Consider the following 22845-nt stretch of genomic DNA (forward strand, 5'->3'; position numbering starts at 1 on the left):
CTGTCATTCAACCATAAGCTCCAGTTTGAAAGAAGAGAAATTAAGATTTATTAAACAGTGACCATAAGCCAAACACTGTGTAGGCACTTTAGACACAGCCTCTCATTTCCTCTGCACAGCAATCCTCTGAGCTTGATACTGCTATCATCTCTTTACTATTAAGGAAACTGAGGCTCAGAGAGGTTCAGTAAGTTGTCTAAGGTCACCCAGCAGATGGACTCCAATGAAGAATCACAGAGCCAGTTTGCCTCCACAGACCCTGTCTGCTCTTAGACCAGGATTTTGAGGCCACAACAAGTCTCCTCAAAAATCCCAGCACCTTACAATGAGCCTCAAATATGGTGAATGTCTCAGAAACAACCTATCTCGGCCCACCACAAACCTATGGAATCAGATTCCACTGGAGGAGGGCCAAGAATATGGTTAAAAATCAGACTTGAGGGACTTAGAATGCTGACCTGATCCCAAGGGAATTCTTCGAGATAATGCATTTTGAAAGTTGTCCCTGGTGCTTTCATAGACGCTTGATTTGCTCTAGCACCAGGCTATGGTGATGGAGTGACCATCTCCTGCCCCTGCTTTGCCCCAGCTGGGAATGACCGGAGAGGGACACACATAGGGTGGGGCTGTTCTTCCAGACACCGTGGCAGAGTCAGGAGACAGTCAACGGCATTTAGTGCGTCAAAACTGCCTTAAGTAAGCCTGAACGGCAATTGTGCAAAAATATTTATTACGTAATAAAATGCTCTTTTCCCCATCATTGTATATTCTTTTAGAAGCAGATCATCTAAACTCCTGAAAATATCTCAACTGGCACAGCTGTGATCTCTCCAGGTCAATGCTGTTTTTCTAGATTTCAGAGACTCCCCAGGCATCTCTGACACACACCTGAGTGTGAGAACCCCCTCCCTTGCCGGTCTCCCTGTCCTGGGGGAAGAAGAAGGGCTGGGTACAGGCCGAACAGCAGTATGTCACTAACTCATCCAAGGATCTGGTGTCCTCTGGGTGGAAGTCAGTGCTCCATCCTCCCTCCTCCAAGCTCCAAGCATCTTTCCACATGCCAAGGCCTCCTCAGCTGAGTCAGGCCCTGGAGCCACACTGCCTGGGTTCATATCCTAACTGTCCCCTTTACGAGCTCTGGGACCTTGGGCCAATTTACTCAACCCCTGAGTTTCTGGGCTGTTGAATGGGGTTAATCACAGTACCTACTTCTTAGCTTGTTGTAAAGCTCAGGTGAACATCAAGCACTTGAAACAGGTCTAGCACACAGCAAGTATCCCATAAAAGGCAGCCATTATTCCTATTACCATCCTATTATTTCCTCTCTTACTATCAGATCACCGTTATCTGGGGTCTTGCTCCCCCTTTCATCTGAGGGCTTGTGAAGACTATTAGCCACGGGCTACAGCAGCCCCTGCATTTTGGGTCGGTCTTAGGCAGTGTTTCCCATATTCCAGTTTGTTGAATTTCCTACTGATACATTTTTGCTTTCCCTTCCTTTTCTATAATTACTTCAAGTTTTTAAAATCAACTTGTGTGTTTTTTTTAAATCCAAAAACACTTCAAAAGGAAAATGTATACTACTGTGATACATGTATGACTTGACTATGTTAAATTAATTTTTTCTAATACATGTTAAAAGTCAACACATAACTGCTACCATGAGAAAAGTCCATCCAGGCACCTCACATAGGGAAATGGCACCCCACTGTGTACCCAGTCTATAAGGAGCCAAAGCGAGGCTCTTTGTAGAGAAACAGGACACAAAGTTGGCCTTGGGGTCCCTTCAGGCCGGAGACTGTCAGCGAAGGGGGCCTGCCAGGAGGCCCGGGGGCCCAGATGCTGAAGGCAAGACCCCTCCTACCTTTGGTGTCTTCATCCTCAATGGTGGTGTTGGTGCTCTCTGAAGATTCCTGCCAAAGAGAACACGGGAGGTGGTGAGGCCCACTTGTCAAGCGGGAAGAGGTGCGGTCTGCCTGATGCTGCGGCCCCGTTGCCGTAAGCCTCATTGGCTCTGCCATCCAGATGCTGCACTGAAAACCCTGTCAGACTTCCAAGCCTAAGGAGGGGACGGGCCCAACTAAGCAGGTGGCTGGTGGCGGGGACGGGGGTGCGAAAGAAGGGGTGGATGCGTGGAGAGCCCTGGCCTTTCTGGAAGGGGGTCCTGAGCCCTGTCTGCTTGAGGGAGCAGAGAGGGGGTGTGGAGGGCAGAGAGGCACATGGTGGCCACAGGATGGGGAAGAAGTACACACACTGGCAGGAGAGGAAGAGAGAGACGGCGGGGAGGCCCAGTGTGACAGAGGCTGGGCTTTTCAGGGGGAGAAAAACCACACAACTGAGGGAGACAGCAATGGAATCAGAAGAAGAGGGACGTGGGCCACCATGCCACCGCAGAAACCCCTAGACGGTGGCAGGGGCTGGTGGCTCCTCTGCCACCGGCAGGCCCTGGGTAGCCTCACAGAAGCTCAAGAAGGGCCTCTACAGCGCCCGCTACTCCGGCCAAACCAAGCCCCCCAGTGGCCACAAGTGGCACAAACCAAGTCCTGAGCTGAGTTCCAGAGCAGAGGGCAAGGCGAAGCGAGAAGCCACGGGCTGGACGTGGGATGGGGTTCAAATCAACCTTCGCATCCGAGGGAGTTCTCAGGTCTACCATCAGGCTGCTGGCCTGGGTCATGGATTTGGAGGTGTCAACAGAAACACGCCAACAACACGCACACACAACACACATATTGTCACACGAGGCACACGTACCAAGCACACCCTGAGCACCCTCTCCCCGCCCGGGTTCCCAGTGTAGCCTGCAGGAGCGAGGCAGGAGCGAGGGTTCGAGGCCCAGGATTTACCGGCGTTTGGGAGACGGCAGACACTCACCATTAACTGAACGCTGGAACTGGACTTTCTTTTCTGGAAAAACAAGGAGAAGAGATGGGACAGGAAAAGACACAGCGTGAAAACGGCAGGGAGCAGAGGAACAAACAACAGGGGAGGGGTGGAAGGAGGATGGGCCTCGGGGCCATCCTCTGTGGTCCCTTGCAGGCAATGGCATCGGGACAAGGAGTCAGGGCCACCAGCAGCAGCTGACCTGGCAGGGCCAGGCCTCTCTCAGCCTAGAGTTCTGGGGCCTCGTGCACAGCTGCCTGGGTCTCAAAAATCCAACGACCAAGCTGCGGGCTAAGCGTCTCTTGGATCAGGGCTCCCCCTACGCTAAGTTCAGATGGAGGAAGCAAATCCTGGGTCTCAGACACCAGGTGCCTAAGGCCTCCAGAATCCAAAGCTCTTGAAGGACAAAAAGGTGCTCGGGTCTGGAGATGAGGCCCAATGTCTCCTCCTAGACTCCTCCTGTGTCTCTGCTGAAAAGACCCTGCTCCTAGTTTGGTTGAGTGTCATAGCCACTCAGGAAACTTGTCCAAAGTATACATAACCAGGCCCCCTCTAAGGAGTTTGATAACTAGGTCTGGGCTGGGGCCTGGGCATCTTTATTTTAAACAATATCCCCAGGTGATTCCAAAGCAGAGACAGGTGTGGGAACCACTCCTCTAAGTGGCCTCAGAAGTCCTACTTGTGCCCACAGCTTCCCAGTGACTGGCCTATTCGGCTCCTTTATGCTGATAGAGAAACTGAGGCAAAGGCAGACACACAGCTGAGCCCAGAATTCGAGTCTTTGGGCCCTGCCATTCAGCCTATTCTAGCTTTGGGGGGATTTGTCATTTCCCCTGTATAATCAACTGTGGAACCAAGGGAAGGAGAGAGGAACATGTAGACTATCTTCTCCTTCTTTCAGCTCTAAGCCTGGAGCCTTAAAGACTCACACTCATAGAAGGTTACAGGCCAAGACTGACGCTTGCATTGAGCAGACAAGAACCTGGGGGCCAGAGACGGGCAGCGATCCACCCAAGGTCGCTCAGCTAGCTACTAGTAAAGAAGAGGCTGGAACCCCCAGTGCAGGCCCTCTCCTCTGTCCAGGTCTCCAGGTACCCACAGCCTGATGGCTCTTCAAAGGCTCATCCTGGAAGCACTTACATCTGAGAGGCCAGGAGGCTGCTCCCGTTTGCCGCTCTGTGTGGGGAGCAGAGGGGAGACTGGAGATGCCCTCCGGGTCGGCCTTTGCCAGTGGGAGGCACTGGATAGTCTCCAAGGGTCCTCAGGTCTAAGTCTGGACTTTCTGACTCCAAGATCCAGGAGCCTCTGAGTGCCAGAAGCCTTAGATCCTGTCCTCTCCATCCAGGGCCTCTGCATGGAGGTGGCTCACTGGGCATTTCCAGTGTAAATGCTCACAGCCCCTGCCTCTGCCCGAGCTGGCCCGGGCAGTGTGACTCCTGCAAGGCAGCAGCCTGCAGCCAGCCCCTCCTTCCCTGCCCTCTCCTCCTAGTGTTGGCCTCACTCCTGGCTGGAGCCGGGCCAGGCACAGTGTGTGTTGGAGGGGACAGGCCCACACAGCTCGGCTGTCAGCAGAAACCTGAAGAGCAGCATGAGGGCCAGGAGGTTCCAGGCGGGACACGAGGAGGGAACACAGAGCAGAGACTGCATCAAATTCGGACGTACAGTGACAGGATGGGACATGGGGGAGAGGGGTCATGACGCACGGATGGGACACCAACAGGGGGCAGTGAGTGGGGTTGAGGGGTGGGAGCGGTCAGCCCCTCTTCATGAAAGTAGAGGCCTAGGAGTGGCTGGGACCGGGGGCATCGCTTCTTGGTAATAGAAAGCCTCGATTTTCCTGAATCACAAAATGATGATGATACTAATAATAACCCTACACCGACCAGCATGTTAGTTTCATTTAAAAAGTGAACTGTCACCAAAAGTAGAGTCACATCTCTTAGAACCACGTGAAGAACACAGTTCTAAGGTTGGCAGGGATGGTAGAAACAGAGGATGGTCAAAGTTAGCCTTGAAAAGCCCTTAAAAGCCCATAAAGTACAGTACTGTGTCATATCTTGAACTCCAACCCGCCAGTTTTTCCTCCAGCGTTGGAACCGATCACTGCTTCTTCAATTAAGCCCCAGGTGGAATCAGTGGTTCGTCTCTAGGGACCAAGATGTAGTTCCTGCTTTGGCCGAGCACATGTTGGCTACAGGAGCATCACGATGCGACTCCACCAGGCCCACCCCGGTGGGAGCCTCTCACCAGCCTCCCTGAAAACAGCTCTTCTCCTCTTGCACAGATGACGGAACTGATGGCCCAGGTCCCCAAGGGAGGGAACAGTGGGGCCCAGGCTCAAACCCCTGGCTTCTTGACTTGAGGTCCAGTTTCAGTCATAGTAAAAACATGAATGGACCTCCCTCCTCTTGCAGGCCGGGCTCCCCAAATCCTGGGCAAATCCCCCTGGGTTACTCCCGTCTTCCGGCTGGATGTCCCCGCTCCTCCATCCCAAGGAAGGGGAGGAGGTTGAGCTGCAGAGAAAGGGTCGGGCCAGGAATAGCCTTTGAGTGTCTCTTCCTCCACACCCAGGCCACCCTGAGAAGTCACTCAGGGACTCTCCTGCCCTACAGGAAGCAGCAGCACTTTCTTCAACTGTGCCCACTGGAAGGCCCTGCGGTGACCAGCCAGAGCCCCGCCACGCTACGAGATGCCCTTGTCCGCAGACAGCCTCCGCCTCCTGGCTTTGCCCAGAGAGGAGCCAGACAAGAGCTTCGTCCTACGACGCAGCCTGAGGGAGGCCCTGACCAGGGCTTTGCCAGGGCTACACCCGAGCGCCAAGCAGACGGCGGCAGCCCGCTAGCGCCTGTGGCCTCTGCCCCATATCCCCCAAATATGATTTTCCCCAGGGGACTCAGTACCCCCAGTGTCTACACACTAGGGCCAGATTGAGCCCCAGCTGCTCCAAGCCTGCCCCCCTCCCCCGCAAGTTGCACATCCCTCCATCACCCTTTCAAATTGGGAGGGGAGGGGGGTGACTCATGGGTAACCCAAAACAGCAGGTAAGCCAAAACTCAATTCTGGATTCCATTACAGCATTTGGAATGGATGTGTGTTAACTGTATAAACTGGGCTGGCTTTCGATCTGTGTTTTCCAAGTATTTTCTTGAGCAAACTTCAAGAGAAATCTTACCCGAAAGTCCAACACATAAAGCAGAAAAGATAATACTACCGACTAGCATCTCACGAGCATGTATCGCACGCCAGCACCGTGCTAAGTCCTCAATACACAGTATCTTAGCTCATCCTCACAAACAGCCCTGGGAGGTGGGAAACCCTGCTCACCCATTGCTTGAAAGAGGAAACACAGGCTCAGGAGATTCAAACAATGGGCTATAAGCGCACCCAGGCTCTCCCAGCCACTGCGATGGCTGGTCCACGGAGCTGTTCTGGCTGAAGTGGGTGTGAGAAGCCCCCACATCCTCTCTGCTTGGCTTCCCCCTTCCAATCCCTCCCCATCTGCTGCCAGAGGCACCTCCCCAGAACCTTTGGGCTCCGAGGAGTTCCATTTGAAACCCACTGGCTTTGACTGATAACCAAATAATTACATATTCCTCAAGCACCCAAGATGAGAAGGGAAAATGATTTTTTCTTGTTTGTTTTTAAAGTTGAAATCTTGGAAATCATGGCGTTCACAGCCCTCCCCCCTCCCACTGTACCTATGGGGAAACTCAAGCCCCCAGAGGGCCAAGAACAGAGAGGAGGGCCATATCCTGGCCTCAGGCAGACAGCCCAGATCCCCTCCCATGCAACCCCCGGCAGACCAAAGCCAGGGGCCTGAGACCCTAAATGCCACTACAAACCAAGCCATGAAGCCACCAGCCCACCTGGGTGGCTGTGTTTGGAAAGCATCCCACACCTTCCAGTGTCCTGGGCACAGCCCAGCCCTGGGGCCCTGGCCAGGCAGGGCTCTGAGCCCAGAAAAAGGCAGGGTCTCAAGAGAGGAGAATCCACAAGGCGAGCCAGTGGCAGGGGAGGAGGGAGCTGCAGAGAGTAGGGGACCAGGAAGAAAGTAGGGGACAAGGCCCCAGAGAGCAGAAGGAGAAGAGAGAGGAGGGAGGGAGGGGTCAGTGGGGTGTGGAGGAAAGCAGCTCGGGCATCAGGGGTGGGGACAGGGCAGGCCTGGGTCGGGGAGAGGAGGGGATTCTTAGCACTGAACCGGCAGGCCCTGATGGGGATGGGTAGCTCTAGGTGTCAAAGCCAAGAGGATTGGCTGTCCATCCCCTGCAGGCTTTGTAGGCTGGACTGGGGTGTGCACTGGGTCAGGGGCCCATTCCAGCCAGCCTACACTCGGGAAGGAGGAGGTCACCCCTCATGACATCTCTGTCCCTTATTTGCACCCACCAGTCCTCCAGAACCACAGAAATCTCCTTTGACCGGCCCTCATGCCCACCCCAACCCCAGGCCACCTGCCTCTCCCACCCTCTTTCAACCCTCCCCTCCCCCACCTGCCCCCCACCAATCCTGGTGGGAGGGTGGGCACCGTAGCCCAGGTCTGGGTCTGGGTCTGGGGATGCCAGGCTGCACGGGTGAGCACATCTGCCCAGAACACCATCAGCAAGGCCTGGCTCTTGTCCCAGCCCTGCAAGCCGGGCCCTGTGGGCGGAAACGCTGTCAGACGCAGACCCTGCCGGGCTGGCCGGGACTTACCTTCACACCATCGTTCTTCTTGTTTCCTCCACTCTTCCCGCCTGCAGAGGAGAAAAAGTAGAGGGTTACCAACACCAGGCAGGGCACCAGGGCCCACAGGGCGAGGAAGAGCAACATCCACGGGCAGCGGAGGGCACAGAGCCGGAGCAGCGACCAGCGACGTGGGGAGACCTCCTCCCCTTGCTCCTCTTCCTTCCTGGGCGGCCCTGGGTCTGCCGGTGGCCCGCTGGGTGGGAGTGGGCCTGGGCTCTCAGCAATCTCAAGTGTGACCCCCTGGCTCCATGGGTTGAGGGAGGTGCCCAATGTGTCCCAGGACCGTGGGATTGCTGTTTCAGTCTGGGGATTCCCTCCAGATCCTGGTCACCACCCGTGCTAGTGGTGGCCAACCCGGAGGCCTGGCTGCCCAGCCCAGGGCTGGATGCTCCCTCCCCGCCCCGGCCCGCTCTAATTTTAGCCCCATGCTGCTGCGGAGGTCATGTGTCAGCCCTGCCTACTCACTCTGGACAGCTGAGAAGCTGCATTTTGCTGGTGATAAGAAGCAGATGCCCCCACTCTGGGGCCCACCCCTGCCAGAGCACCCATCCCCTGCAGAGGCCTCCCTAGCCTCAAACTCCAGAGCCCCACACTGGGGCTGGCTGTGTCCCTGGTGGCTGGGAAAAGCAGAGCAACAGCTCTCAGGGAGGCCCCACCTGTCATTTCCCATTCCCTTCCTTCTCACCTCCTGGTCAGAGCCCTTGGAGAGGGCGTCAGTCAGGAAATGGCATCAATGCCCAGCCCTGTGCAGCCTGATATCTGGCTGCTTCAAACCTCAAGCAAATGGCCTTAAGTTAAACCAGACAGTATCTATAAAGTGCTTAGCACAGCACTTGACGTGTATGCAGTAGATGCTCAGTAAATGGTAGCCACTGTAAGTCCTTTTCCCGGTGGCCTGGAGAGAGCGAGCTGGGGAGGAGGGGTGGTACTGGACATTGATGCCCCAGAGGCTTGGAGGGTTGGGGCTCATGGCTGGTCCAGCTCCTCAGTCATCCTCACATTTCCACCTATGACCCCGCTCGGGCTCTCATGCAACTTTTCCCTCCTGCAAAATTTCCCTCTTGCAAAGCAAGGCAGTGGCAGGGCCGGGGGAGTACCTCTGGATCCCAAAGCCGAGAGGAATGGCCAGCCATCATCATGGGCTTTGTGAGCTAGACCAGGATGCACAGCAGCAGGGAGAGGACTTGCCCCTCAAGCCTCCAAGGAGGCCCCTCTCAGCTCCAGCCCACTATTACAGGACTGTGGGTCCCGTGAAGCCACATATTCTGATTTTCAAGAGAAGTCAGAAATCTGGGATTTTCTATGAAATCTCCTGGTTTTTAAGTGCTGGGAACTCTTGCCAGAAAAAATTTTTTAAACACCACTGGTGCCCCCAAGCACATGGAGAGAGAGGGACTAACCCATGGGCTCCGTTTTGTGAGCTCTGGACTAGAGTGCCCTAGGGACACTTCAGTTGTTAAAAAAAGACTCTGACTGCCTGGGTGGCTCATCTTTCAGTTTAAGGAACTGCAGGATCCTTGTCTGGGGAGGGAGTGGGAAGGCAGTCCGGTGTGGTAGGGAAAAAGCCCGAATCTGAAGTTGCAGGGTCTTCCCAGCCCTGGGTCTCATTCTCCAAGCTGGTTAAATGTGCAGGTGGACCCTCTCAGGGAAGCCAGGGCTGTAGCTTCCCAGAGCCGACCCCTTGCGGTGGAGCCAGCCATGTGCCGCAGCAGCTCTAGCTGCCCCAACCAGAGGGCCCCTCGGGTGAGCCTTGCTGTATCTGCTCAACTGCCCCATCCTCCGCCCCGGGCTCCCCAGAGAGAAGCCTCTGGCGGACGCTGGCCACGGCACTCTCTAACACGCCAAGGGGAGCTTCTTGCTAAGCCCTGATGCTAATCCCCTCCCCTTCTCTCTTGGGGCCACATGCCACAGGTCACTGGGCACTTGCCGCCTGAACCAGCCCAGGCCAAGGCCAAAGGCTCCTACCCTGGACTCCTTGTGACCCAGCCTGGTAAGGCGCTTGCTCTGGGGCTGGTCACACCTGCACTGAAAGCCTCCCTCTAACAGTGTGACCTGGGGCAAGTCAGAGTTTACCTCCCTGATCCTCTGTTTCCTCACTCAGAAAACCGGGATGGCAATCACCTTGTCACAAAGACCCCGTGAGTGAAAGCGCGGGCACTGCTTCATAACTGTGGGGAACAGGAATACTGCTACTCCCTGGGCCTGGGTCAGTCCCTCCTGGACCTGTACCCTGACATCTGTGAGGCCCTCCCCTCTGGCCGGCCCAGCCTGAGAACCCCAGCACTGCTGTGAGGTGGGGGAGCCAGACTTAACCTCTAACCCTTCCTGGTGGGCCCTTGGCTTGATGACCTTTGACCTTTATCTACTTCTGCAGGTTTGCCTCAGGTGAGCTAAGTCCCCAGTCATGGGGCCCCCTACAGCCCCCCTCTCCCCAGGCCCTCTGGCCTGAGGGCACCAGATACCCCATATGGCAATGCCCCTACCTCCTGCAGGATGTATTTGGAAATCTGAGGTCCTACCACCTACCAGAGAAGTTCCTGGTGGCCAGCATAGTGGTGAGGATGGCTCCCTGCAACAGATAAGAGGAGGGGGTTTGGGGGGGAGGAGGCCAGAGGTGAGGGGGGAGAGGAGAGACAGAGAAATGGGAGGGGAGTGGGGAAGGAGAGGCAGGTGCTCCATTCAGACACAAAGCCAAAGCTTTCTGCCCCTTGCCCTCCATTCCTCCATTTCTCTCACCCCACAGCCCCGAGACCATCCATCCCCAACTCCCTGGAGAAGGGTGAGGCAGGGGTGAGCTAGGCCTTAGCTGGCACTGCTCTGGGTACATGGCCATCCTAGGAGCAGATATTAATAGATTCCATCGGCCTGGCCAGAGCTGGTGGCTGTGCTCCGGGACACCTGTCAGTGGGGCTCCTAAAGGCCAAGGAAGTTTCCTGACGGGGCAAGGACAGTAGACTCTGCACCCCTTAGTCCCCCGCCGTCTCCACCCTCTGCCTAGGGCACTCAGCTCCTCACTCCAGTACTAGTTCGCCCCTCTGTGGCTCCTGGGTTCGGAACCCTGGGTTAATGAGGAAAAAAGCTCCTCTGTCAATGAAAGGGCTGGGGACCAATGGTCCTCCTGGTTCTAATTGCTGTCTGATTTGAACACTCTCTGGGTCTGACAGTCCATGATTTTAAGACTCCCTGACTCTGACATTTTGAGACTTCTTCTGTGACAGTTCCCACTGTGGGGTTGGGGGTGAGACGCAATTCTCCTGGCATCATGCTGGCCAGCACCCCGTTGGCCCATGTGCCTGTCCTGAGCCACCATGCCAGGCCTGGGAGCAGTTGGTGAGGAGGTTCCGAAGGAGCCGGGGCCTCAGCATCTGTCACTCAGCATGTGGATGGCTTTTCTGTTCCGACCAGCTGGGGACCCCTTGTTTGCTCTTCCTACCTGCTCACGGGGTCCCTGGCAAAAGGTCTAGGCCAGGAGATGTCACGGCCCTGAGAACACACAGACCTGCTGAGAGGCTGGCAGCTTAGGGCCCACCTGGGTCACACTGTGGCTTCCTTGGAGCCACAACCCCTGTCTAGTCCCTTGGCCATTCCTCTCCAGTGCTTGGCAGCTGGGGTCTCTCACCCCCACCGTGGTCTCCTGCCCAGTCACAGGTCACCCCCGGAAACCTCTCCCAGCCACGCCGAAACACTTGCAGTCCCACTAAGGGGTCATGCTCACGCCTCCAGACGTCTGCACAGGCTTTTCTCTGTGTCTGGAACATCTGCCCAATCTGTCTCTATACTGTTAATACCTGCTTATCCTTCGGGATCTCAGCTCAAATGACACTTGCCCAGGAAGCCTTCTGGGATCCTTCCCTGGTCCATCCAGACCTGCTCCATGGCCCTGCTATGCACTCCCACAGCCTCAGGGCATGTGGTCACAGCACTCACCACTGCCCCATAACGTCTCCATCACTCGTCTGTCCTCACCGCTGCTCACTGCCCAGCCCAGGCAGCCGGCGTTCAATAACACTTGTTGACTCAACAAAGGAAAGAACTAGTGAGCAGGTCTCTTGGCCACTGTGGAGACCCAGGCCAAGCTACTCCCACAGCCGGGGGGCATGGAGGGTGAGGACCTGCTGTTACCTTCAGTTTTCTCCTGGCGTTGAACTTCTTCAGGCAGTCCACGGTCTCCTGTCTGTGCATGCAGGAGGCCACGGTGGACCGGTGCTGAAGGGAGGCGGGGAGAGGTCTGTGAGCGGAAGGCAAGCCCTCCCTCCCCCTCCAGAGTATCCTATGGATGTGGTTGTCATCTTGGGGGAATGATATTTTGTTCTAGCGGATGGTGTAAACATCCTGGCAATGGACATTCAAAGCCAGTAGCACCCCCAGTCATTGTGCCAACCCAGAATACCTCCCACTTGCCACTCTCCCCCAGAGAACAACAGTGGGGTCCGTGTCTCTTGGATTAAGCTCCGTCGGCCCCATGCTGGGCCCTCAGGCCCAGGGGCAGGGGCCAGGCCTCCGCAGGGGCCTTATTCCTGAGGTCTGGAGGGGCTCCCAGGAGGGGCCTTGCCGAGGAAGGCTCACCGAGATCCAGGGGTGCTTGAGGGCCTCGGCGGCCGTGATGCGTTTGGATGGGTTGATGGTCAGCATCTTGTTGATCAGATCCTTGGCTTCCGGGGTGACGGTGTCCCATTCTGGTGACGGGAACTGGAAGGGGCAGAGGGGCCAGGTTTGCCCAGCCTACCCCAGGCCACCCCTGCGATCCCCCAGCCCCTGACTGGCAGGGGAGCAGGCAGGGGTCCTAGTGTCCTTCTACTGGGGCGTCCACAACCAGGAAACGGTGCAGGGTCCCCTGACCCCAGGACAAATCAGAACAATGGCCGGGGAAAGGAGGCCTCCCTCAGCTTTCCTGAAGCTGCGTCTTATCTGCAAAGCAGCCAGACAGTAGTTATAGAACCCAGACTTCAAAATCAGAAGTTTGGGTTCAAGTCCTGGCTCTGCCTCCTGGGCTGTGTGAGCTTGGGCAAGTCATGTGACCCCGAGAGATGTTGTGAGGATTGAATATGATGTAGAACACGTAGCACATAGCTCAATAGACATCAGCCATGCAGAAAAGCAGTACAGCTTGGTTGTTAGAAGCATGGACACTAGAGCCAGACTGCCTGAGTTTAAATCCCAGCTCTACCGTTTCTTAGCTCAGTGGTCTGGGCATTTATTTAACCTCTCTGTGCCTCAGCTTCCCTATCCGTAAAATAGGGGTAACAATAGTACCTATGTCAGGACTGGTGTGAGGATTAACTGTAGTAATATATAGAAAGCATTTAGAAGACTGCTATATGTGTTAGTTATTATTACTATTTGTATATACAATATATAATATGTGTGTATGTGTGTGTACCTATATTTATGTATGTATGTATGTATACATGTATGTATGTATGTATCTATCTCTCTATACATAGAGAGAGAACCTGGCTCCTGGGGCCTCTGCCCCCTGACCTCTCACACCATGTGGGTGCTGCTTCTGCCCTCTGGGGCCCCATGGACTAAATCCCATCCCTTAGATGCCCAAGTCATTAGGCACTGCCAGCTCATGGCCTGGCCCCAGTCAGCCCTCAGGCTCCACCCCGTAGCTAGAGAGTGGCAGGAGGCCTAAATGGGCTGGGAGGGTGGGACAGGGTCATCCTCGGGTCTCTGGCCTCACTGGGCCTTGGCCCTCACTGGATGGGGCCCAGCGGATGACAGGGAGGCTGGAGAGAGGAGCAACACTCACATCATAGGCGCCGGCTTTGATCTGCTGGTACAGGCGGTGCTGGTCCTCATCCCAGAATGGGGGATACCCAACCAGCAGGATGTACAGGATGACCCCTGAGGAGAGGACCAGCAGAACCTTCAGCCTCATGAGGAGGAGTGATGGGGTGGGGGGGAGTGAGGGAGGAGAACGATGGGAAAGGACAGAGAGGGCACCAGAGGGTCAGGCAGCCAGGAGGACTAAGGGGCCTTTGGATGGACTCACCACAGGCCCACAGATCCACAGGCTTCCCGTACGGATCCTTCCGCAGCACTTCTGGGGAGAGGTATCCGGGTGTCCCTGCGAACCCTGCTCCCCAGACACACAGACAGGCAGACACACACAGAGAGGTTGGCAAGTAAGTAACCCGGAACAAGATCCTGCTGGAAGAGGGATGAGGTTGCCCTGGAGATGGGGAAAACGCCCCCTGGCCCCAGAGCCGGCCAAAGGCTGGAAGCCCTGGCCTGGTAAGATACCAACGCCTCTAGACCAAGGTGGACGAGGACGGAGTATACCTGTCACCACGCCCCCCCAGCACCGAGAGCCTCATGGCAACGTCATTGATCCGTCCCAGGGTCCTGCCTCAGAGTCACAAAATTCTAGCACAACCCTCCCGGCAACCACCACCAATCAATCGCTGGTGGCTCTAGAGGTGAAATGTCCTTGCCTGTCAGTTCCAGGCTGAGCTGAACCCTCACCCACTCCCCACCCCTTCCAGGAGCTGGTCCTGGGATGGCAGAAGGCCTGTCCCTAACTCTGGCTTTGCCCTAAGTCACTTAGGTAGGTCTCTTTTCCTTCTGGGCCTCAGTTTCCTCATCCGTGAATAATGGATTAGGGATTCCTATCCTAAACACCTCCCAGCACTGTTGGGAGGATTCGTTGAAATAATGGACACCCAAAATGTTTTAACGAGTAATTGTGAGAATAGTTCCTATTTCATGAGTGTGTGTGCTAAGCAGGGCTGAGAACTTTCTATGCCTGATCTCATTTAATCCTCACACCACCCCCAAGGATCATACTATTATTATCCCCATTTTATAGATAAGGAAACAAAGGCTCAGGGAGGTGAAATGACTCACCCAAAATCATATACCTTGTAAGTAGCAGAGTCAGGATTTGAACCCAGAGCTCTGGCTCTTAACCACTGATCAACATTGCCCACTAAAAAGTAACCCCAGATAGCTGAAAGGACTCAATTATGCCAAAATCCCAGAGCACACTGGATCATCTGAGCTTAAATCCTGGCTCTACCCCTTTTCATCTCCCTTGACCTTTTCTTAGTTTCTTAGCCTCTGTTCCTCATCTGTAAAATCAGGATTAATAATCTAGCACCCAGGCTGTTAGGGGAACTCATGGAAGCCCCTAGCCAGCAGTGCTGGATGTGCGTGTGAAGAAGTCACATACTGTTTTAATGACAACCATGTCCCTGCACCAGGCCCCCATGGAGCTAGGGCGGGTGACCCCCACTGACTCAGAAGCTGCAGGGATGGGGGGTTCTGCTCCCTGAGCCCCAGATGGGGCAATAGCGATCTCCTCTGCTCGGGCAGAGGGCTCCTAGCGGCTGACGTGTCAACTCAAGGTTGGCCCCCAATACCCCTGACACCCCTTGCCCCTACTCACCAAACCATGCCTGCTGTTCCCCCTCCACCTCTATGGCCAGGCCAAAGTCCGCCAGCTTCACTGCGGCGCCCTTGAGCTTGGAGGCCAGTAACAGATTCTCCGGCTTCCCAGGACCAGAGGAAAGAGGGAAAGGGGGAGAGGAAAAAGCCAGAGGACAGTGAGCAGATTCAGAACCTCACCTCTGAAGCTCTGGGCTTATAGGAAGAGCAGCTGAGCGACCCAGAGGCACACCACCCACCCCCACCCCCCCAGCCCCGAACACAGAACCCTGAGCTTCCCAGAGAGGGGACTACCCCACTGTAGCCCTCCACCTTCTGCAATAGGAAGACCCTTCTTCAACCTGCCAACCCCTCCATCCCCTTCCCTCAGGGTTTGGCTCTGGGGCTGAGGTGGGGGTGGGGCAGTGGGGAAACAGCCATCATCACAATAAGGAAAAAGAAGCAACATATATTGTGCTTCCACTATGTGTCAGCCCCTGGGCTAAGGGTTTTGCATACATCATTCCATTTATTATCTCAACAACCCTTTGGGGTAAGCATTATTATCTCCATTATCCACAGTGGCCTTCTTACATCCCCTGAAACAGTCACGCTTGTTCCCACCTCAGGGCCTTTGCACTTCCTGCTCCCCCTGCCTGATTTACTCTCCCTCCGTGCGTCACAGGTTTGGCTCCTTCTCATCATCCAGCGCTCACCTTCATGTCACCCCCTCCAAGAAGCCCTCCATGACTACTCTATCTAAAGGAGGAGTCCCCAGGTATCTTCTGTCTTAGCTCCTTGTTGTTACCTTCATAGATCTCATCACAATTTCTAATGTGTTTTCCCATCTGTCTATGTGCTTGTTCATTATCCGTCACCTCTGTACAATATGAGTTTCTTATGTGTTCTGTCCACCAATGTATCACCAGCACCTAAAACAGTGGGCGGCACATAGCAGGCACTTAAGTATTTGTCACATGTATAAAGATGAGGAAACTGAGGTTCAGAGAGGTTAAGTGACTTGACTGAGATCACACAGCTAGTAACTGATAGAACCAGATCGAGGCATAGTCTGGCTCCAGAGCCGTGATCTGAACCACTCTAGGCTGAGAGATGTGGGGCCTCCTATGTGCCACCTGGCCTGTGGGTCATGAAGGCTGTCATCTTCTGCTGGGTCTGGAAGACAGGAAATCCCCCTCCTCAGGGCAGAGAGGTATTAAAAGTGGGAACTTTTCAGTTAGAAAGCCCTAGCTTCTGTTCCCAGTGCTGCCACTTCTATGCTGTGGAACTTAGGCAAATTCTTTCACCTCTCTGAGCTTTAGTCTCCTCTCCAAAAAGTGGGGAGAATGCTTACTTCGTGGGGTGGCATATGGATTAATTACGATAATCCCTGTAAAGCACTTCGCAGTGGACTACAAATGCTTGATAAGTATCAGTACTCATATTTTTTGTTTGGGGAGGAAGAGCGGGGGCTCTGAGTCCCTGGAGAGAGCTAGTTTCTTTTGACCCCCTTCCCTACTGGGACTTCTGAGGAGTCCCATACCTGGCCTTTCATTGCCCCAAACCAGGCAGGATGCAAACAAGTACAGCTTCTTCTGCCCCCCGTTAAGGCCTCTTTGGTCCTCTGGGGACAGTGTTCCCAACGTGTCCTGGGTCTCAGTAGCTCTCCTGCCCTGATTTGATGCATGTGCCACTAATTAATCTATCCGGAATGGCCTAAATTTGTGCTGCCTCACCCCGTTCCTCCTCTCGTGCAGGGGCTATGGTTATAATGGGAACAGGCCCTCGGGGAGAGCTGCCCTACAGTCTGACCAGAGACTCTCTTTGCGTGCACACTTGCCTGTGGGTCTAGAATGAGACACTGGGAGCTCACCTGGGCTCAGGTGCAGAGCCACAGATGGCTCGTGACAGTCAGAGGTGAGCAGGGGTTCTGGTCAGAGCACTGCACCCCAAAGAGGGATCTGGACTGACTGCAGGATGCCCAGAGAGGGTACCCGGGATGAGGAAGGCCTGGAAATCCCATCCTAGGGGGGAATGCAGGAGAACAGCCTGCAGAAGCCTTAGGAGCTACTACAAAGCCACTCACGTGCCTCCAGGGTGCTCTGAGCCGGAGGTTTGACCTCTGTGTGGCCCCAAAGGGTAGAACTGGGGTTCACAGGCGAAGCCCCACAGTGGGAAAGTTTGAAGGAGCATTTGCTAATAGTTCAAGGGGCTACCCCATAAGAAGTGAGTTCATAGTCACTGAAAGTCAAAAAGCAGAGGTTTGATGGACACCTGGCAGAGTCACCTAGAAGGGTTAGGTGACCTGCAGAAGCAGGAGGTGCAGTGAGTGGCTTTTTGGTCCCAGCCCACCAGGAGCATGGGATCTGGGGTCAGAAGTCCAGGGCTCCAGCCCAAGCTCAGGCACAACTGAACTGCCTGTTCTCTGGCAAATCCCTTGGATTCTTTAGGCCTTAGTTTCCTGCTCTGCAAAATGGGGGTGGTGTCATGCAGCTACCACACACTGATGCCCTGAAGCCCAGCAGAGGAGCACCGTGAAGCATGTGCTGACCGGGCGAGGCCGTGCAGCTGGTGCCAAGCTTAGACTCCACATCTGCTTAGTCCTGTCCATCTCCTTCAAGTGGGAAGAGCGAGGACTTGGAGGGCCCCAAAGCCTGTTTTCCTACCTCACCACTCCCCTCAGAGGCCCAGAAGCGAGACTGATAACACATCTGTGTACCGGGCACTGTGCTGTCTCCTTTGACATCCTCACCAACCCTGTAATGAGGTTGCTATGGCAACCCCTACCATAACGAAGCTGAGGCAGTGCAGCTAGAAAATGGCCCAGCTGGGATTTGGACTCCACCAGAGCCAGCCTTGGTGGCCTAGCTGCCTCTCACCTGGCCTGGCACAAAGCACCTGAGGCTGGGAGTCGGGAAACCTGCCAGATGCTCCACCTCCCTGAGCCCGGTTTCCTCATCTGAAGAGTGGGAGAGATATTCCCCACCCAGCCCAATTCAGGGAAGCTAACGGGGTTCTGATAGTATCTCTGGCTCTGCAGGTGGAGGGAAGGGCAGGGGACGGAGGAGCAGGCTCCCGGTGAGCCGCACCCTCAGGTGGGTCACTCACCTTCAAGTCCCGGTGTACCACCCCCATCTGGTGGCAATGCAGCACGGCCTCCAGGATCTGCTGGATACAGTGACTGAAGAGAGAGAGGAAGGGGGCAGGGGGTGAGGGCGGGCTTCCCCTGGGAAGCCAGCAGGAGGGAGTGCTCTGCCCCCAGGCACCATTGCCAGGCTGCACCTGGAACTCACCTGGCATCTGCCTCACTGTAATACTCCCGGGCCACGATGTCTTCAAACAGCTCCCCGCCGGTGACGCTGGGGAGACAGGCACTGAGTCACTCACCCACAGAGGCCCCAGGTGCCACGTCTTTTGGAAAAGTCTCCAGGAAGCTAAGAGTGGGGCCCAGGGACCTCAGAACCTCAGCCCCAAAGGGAGGGGCCCCAGAAGCCACAGGGGTGCTCCCCACTACAACCCCCTTCCTGACTTCCAGCCCACCCTTCCACTGACCTCTCTCCCATCCACGCTCGGGGAGAGCCAGGCTGAGGTTAGAACTGGGGGTGAGACACTCAGAACACGTCACTATGATTCATTAGGCTCCTGGAAACCCAATGGCTGGAGCTTTTTTGTTTTTTAACAGACTATTTTTGGGGGAGAGGGGGTAGCTAAATTTTTGGTGAATGTGGTGAAATTTTTTGTGAACTAATTTTTTGGTTCACATCAAAATTGAGCAGTAGGTACAGAGATTTCCTATAGCCCCGCTGCACATCCCCCCACCCCGACATGCACAGACTCCCCCATTGTCTCAAGCATTGTTCTTTACCCATGAGACCAGGAGCCACTGAGACTTCTCAGTTCATATTTGCTTTTCATTCAATTGACTGGCTTTAAAAACTTCAAATTTATTCCAAAAGGAAACTTTATATCACCACTAGAAATGGAAGACCAGCATCACTGGCCACAAATAGAAACGAAACTAAATATATGATGATGAAAGTTAAAAGTGTTTGTTGGTGTGTCAGGAAAACCAGCCTGCACTGCTCAGGTGGCAGGCCTACCATGTTTTGGGAAACTCTGTATCAGAAGAGGGAATTCAGCCCAACCTAGGAGGCATGTGGACTCTTCAGGCCAAGAGACCCAGTGAGGCCATCCCTGCCAAGGCTGTCCCCATCCCCACTCTACACCCCAGGATGGGGCCAGACTCACAGGTCAAAGATCAGGTAATGGTGTCCCTCCTCGGAGATGCTGTCGTGGAGCCGGACTGTAGGAGGAGCCAAGGCAGCTGGTTACGCAGGACACAGGGCTCCCCACTCCCAGCCTCCCTCTCACCCCTCAAATAGCCAACATTCCAGTTTCTCCGAAAGACACTGAGCACAAGCCAGTTGCCAGGTGCCTTGACAAATACATATGAACAAAGGATCACTGACATTTGGCTTCCCCAAAAGATGCCTGGGCTTAAAGACTAAAGACCCCTGCTTTGGTCAAAGTTTGGTCTCCTTCCCTCTCCAACCTTCAGTTTCCCTGCTGGGAAGGCCAGTGTCATGGAAAGACCTGTGGCTCAAATCTCTGCCACTTGCTAGCTGTGAGACTTTGGCCAAATTGCTATCCCTTTCTGAGCCTCTCTTTCCTTGCCTGGACAATGAGAATGAAACTCCTGGACTCGCAGGCTTCTTGTGAGAATTCCATGAGGCACACAATCGATGTTTACTCAGTGCTGGCCCTGTGCTAATGGCCCTACTCTGCTTCCAGGTCTGAGGTGATAGCAGAGCTGGTGGAGGGGGGAATGACATTTGTCCCTGAGTTCTGGCTGCTGAGAAACTGTCATCTCTTCATACCTCATTTACCAAGAACAAAGGCAGAGCTCCCAGGAGCCCAGAGCTTCCAAATTATGCCCTGAGCTTCTGGGAAAAAGAAGGGGGCCCAAGGCCTGGGGCTGACTCTGTGGTGGGGTCCCACACCCTGCCAGCCAAGGACAAGTTCTCCCAGGACAAGTTCATGTCCTTCCCTGCACCACAACTTAAAAATGGCCGTGGAGGGGGGTGTGGGCTCAAAGAATTATGGTACATTGCACAATGGAAAATTACACAGCTGTTAAAATAATGCGGCAGTTATGTATCCACTGGTTTGGAATCATCTCTAAATTATGCTGTTCAGTGAAAAAGCAAAGAGCAAAGCAGTATGCATAGTCCTTTTCTGAAAGGATGTATTTCAGCTTGTGTACGGCATAAGTCTCCCTGGAAGGATACAGAGATGTGGGCACTCAGGGTGCCTTGGAGAGGGGAATTGGGACGGCTGGGGTTGTGGGTCGTTGTGACTTTCCGCTGTAAGCCCTAGTGCCATCTGAATTCCTGCCATGTCCATGTATTTCTGACTCAATACTGAGCCCCCTAAAGAGCTTATGGCCCTCATATTGGCACATAAAGTTTGGAGAAGCAGGCATTAAATACCTCCAGAGTGTGTCTACAGAGATGAGGATCAGAGATGGAGAATGAAGGGGATACAAATTTAAATAAAATGTCTTTTAAAAATCTTAAATGATATATATTTATAAATAATGACTGAAAGATGTTTTTAAACTATCTTAAAGCAAAACTAAAAAGTAGGTAGCCTGAGAGTACATATAATATAATCCTGCTTTAATTGTTTATCAACATTTTATTATAAAAAATTTCAAACAGAGTCAAGTGAATACCCAAGTACCTACCACCTGGGTTCTATCATTAATGTCTTATTATACTTACTTTATTATATTTCTATCTATCCCTTCATCCTTTAACCTATTTCAATTTGTTAATGCATTTCAAAGAAAAGACAGGCTTGACTTTTGAAATGTATGTGTTTTAAACTGAGCATCCTGTATTTTCTGAGTGCAGAATCTGACAACTGTACATTGGTGCCCTGCCCAGACCCCCTTTAGTAAGATGGTGCTGCCATCCTGCAGCTGCAGTGGGTTGGCTTACCACGCACAGTCGCCCTCCTTCTCTGGAGAATAGCGCACTGCTGATGGAGCCACCTTGCCCACAAGGTTACCTATAGCCTTCAGCCAATGATGGACTAATGTGGGGAGGCACAGTCTGTGCAAAGGGCCAGTCTCCTTACCTCAAGGAGGGACAACTCCAGATGTTTATGTTCCAGAGGCCTCCCCACTGCACCCCCCACCTGGGACCAAGTCAGAGTTAGACTGACCTGAGGCCACGTTTCTGCTCAGTTCCCTCCCCTCCCTCCATCCTGCTTCACCCCATCCCTTACAGGCTTCCCCTGGGAGCACACCCTCAGTAAACCACACGCACCTGAATCCCTGCCTCAGGCTCTGTTTCTAAGAAACCTGACCTGAGGTAATATGTTTAGATGTACTTGAGAAGGTACAGATATCAGATATTACATGGAAGCATATATCATCAATGTTAGCTCTAGATGCTGAGGTTATAGGAGATACCTTTAAAATTATTAGTCTTCTCATTCATCTACCATAAAATTGCATTAACAGTGTATCAGGGCAAAGTTTTGAAAAACACCCTTTCCTCCAAGAGGATTCTTGGGCAGCAGACTCCTTCCTGTCTACTCTGCTCAGGTGTTTTTTGTTTTTTTTTTTTGCGGTACGCGGGCCTACCCCTGCCGTGGCCTCTCCCGTTGCGGAGCACAGGCTCCGGACGCGGAGGCCCAGCAGCCACGGCTCACGGGCCCAGCCGCTCTGCGGCACATGGGATCCTCCCCGACCGGGGCGCGAACCCGGCTCCCCTGCATTGGCAGGCGGACGCGCAACCACTGCGCCACCAGGGAAGCCCCTGCTCAGGTGTTTTAACTCCTCTTTCCTGAGTGTGCGAAGCTCTGAGAAGCCAAGCTACATCCAGAACCGTCTCAAAAAGAGCTTTTAGAACTGGGTCAACAGCCATTTCGGAGGAGCTCCAAGAAGACTGGGGTTCCAGATCTACCCTCTGACCAGGAGCCTCAGCCCCTTTTAGAGAAGGTCCTCAGGGCTCAGGGAAATGGACAGAATGCAGGGGCGAGGGGCGTATCCAGAGCTGCCTGTAGCTCAGATGGTGCCTTTGTGCTGATCATAAAAGGCTGGCCCTCTGATCAGCCAGGTGAGGGTGATATGGGCTGGATTCCGGCCTCCACAAGCCAACTGGAGTTGGCTTCAATCCCCGAGAGGTGGTTGAATCATGGCTCAGAGCTCAGGAGACAGGACTCCTCATTTCTGTGCTGTTTTCACACACAAAACCTTGCCTCCCGTGGATGGAAGCTGTCCTCAGGAAAAACTCAACCCAGAGCCCAAGAGAGGCAAGGATTCAAGGGTCATGGCCTATGTGACAGTCCCATCTCCTGATGGGGAGACTGGCATGTCTGTGCTCATTGATTTATGCTGTCACTGCTTGGTAAAGAACAAACAAATCTGTAACCTAGTTTTCATTTGTGTAGCTGGATTCATGAACTTCTGACATTCCTGTCCTATTTCCAACAGTTACCATTGCTTTCTTTGAAACTGAAGCGTGGTGCTTGACCCCCTGGCCACTGCCCCGCCCCCCAACAGCACACTCCTGATATTCACAGAAGGACTGAGAACATGGGCTCTGCAGTCAGACTCTCTGGGTTTGCCTTCCGGCTCCACCTCTTAGAAGTTGCGCAACTTTGGGCAAATTACGTAACCTCTCTGAGCCTCCTCTCCTAGCAGCAGTGCTAATACCACTGCACTGGACTGGTGTGGGGGGTTAATGCAACGATGTTCGTAGAGCACTCCACACAGTGCCTGGAACTGGGAAGAACTTAATAAATGAAGGCATCATCATCTTCATCACTGACTAACCTCACTTCCCTTGGCCACCCCAAATC

At 54.0% G+C, this 22845-nt stretch overlaps 1 protein-coding gene across 1 annotated transcript in view; it reads right to left on the reverse strand.

The window, feature by feature from the left end:
- CAMK2A (calcium/calmodulin dependent protein kinase II alpha) overlaps window positions 1-22845 on the reverse strand; it is a 62523-nt gene that overhangs the window by 12766 nt on the left and 26912 nt on the right. Inside the window, exons 4-15 of the mRNA XM_007109874.4 lie at window positions 19222-19276; window positions 18267-18332; window positions 18082-18154; window positions 14996-15098; window positions 13601-13684; window positions 13358-13452; window positions 12169-12291; window positions 11725-11808; window positions 10129-10171; window positions 7570-7610; window positions 2872-2904; window positions 1865-1913 (exon numbers count right to left, since the gene is read on the reverse strand). Of these exons, the coding sequence (XP_007109936.2) occupies window positions 1865-1913; window positions 2872-2904; window positions 7570-7610; window positions 10129-10171; window positions 11725-11808; window positions 12169-12291; window positions 13358-13452; window positions 13601-13684; window positions 14996-15098; window positions 18082-18154; window positions 18267-18332; window positions 19222-19276 (849 nt within the window). The remainder of the gene's footprint in view (window positions 1-1864; window positions 1914-2871; window positions 2905-7569; window positions 7611-10128; window positions 10172-11724; window positions 11809-12168; window positions 12292-13357; window positions 13453-13600; window positions 13685-14995; window positions 15099-18081; window positions 18155-18266; window positions 18333-19221; window positions 19277-22845) is intronic.

The sequence above is a fragment of the Physeter macrocephalus genome, unplaced genomic scaffold (assembly GCF_002837175.3).
Source record: "Physeter macrocephalus isolate SW-GA unplaced genomic scaffold, ASM283717v5 random_15, whole genome shotgun sequence".
Lineage (NCBI taxonomy): Eukaryota > Metazoa > Chordata > Mammalia > Artiodactyla > Physeteridae > Physeter > Physeter macrocephalus.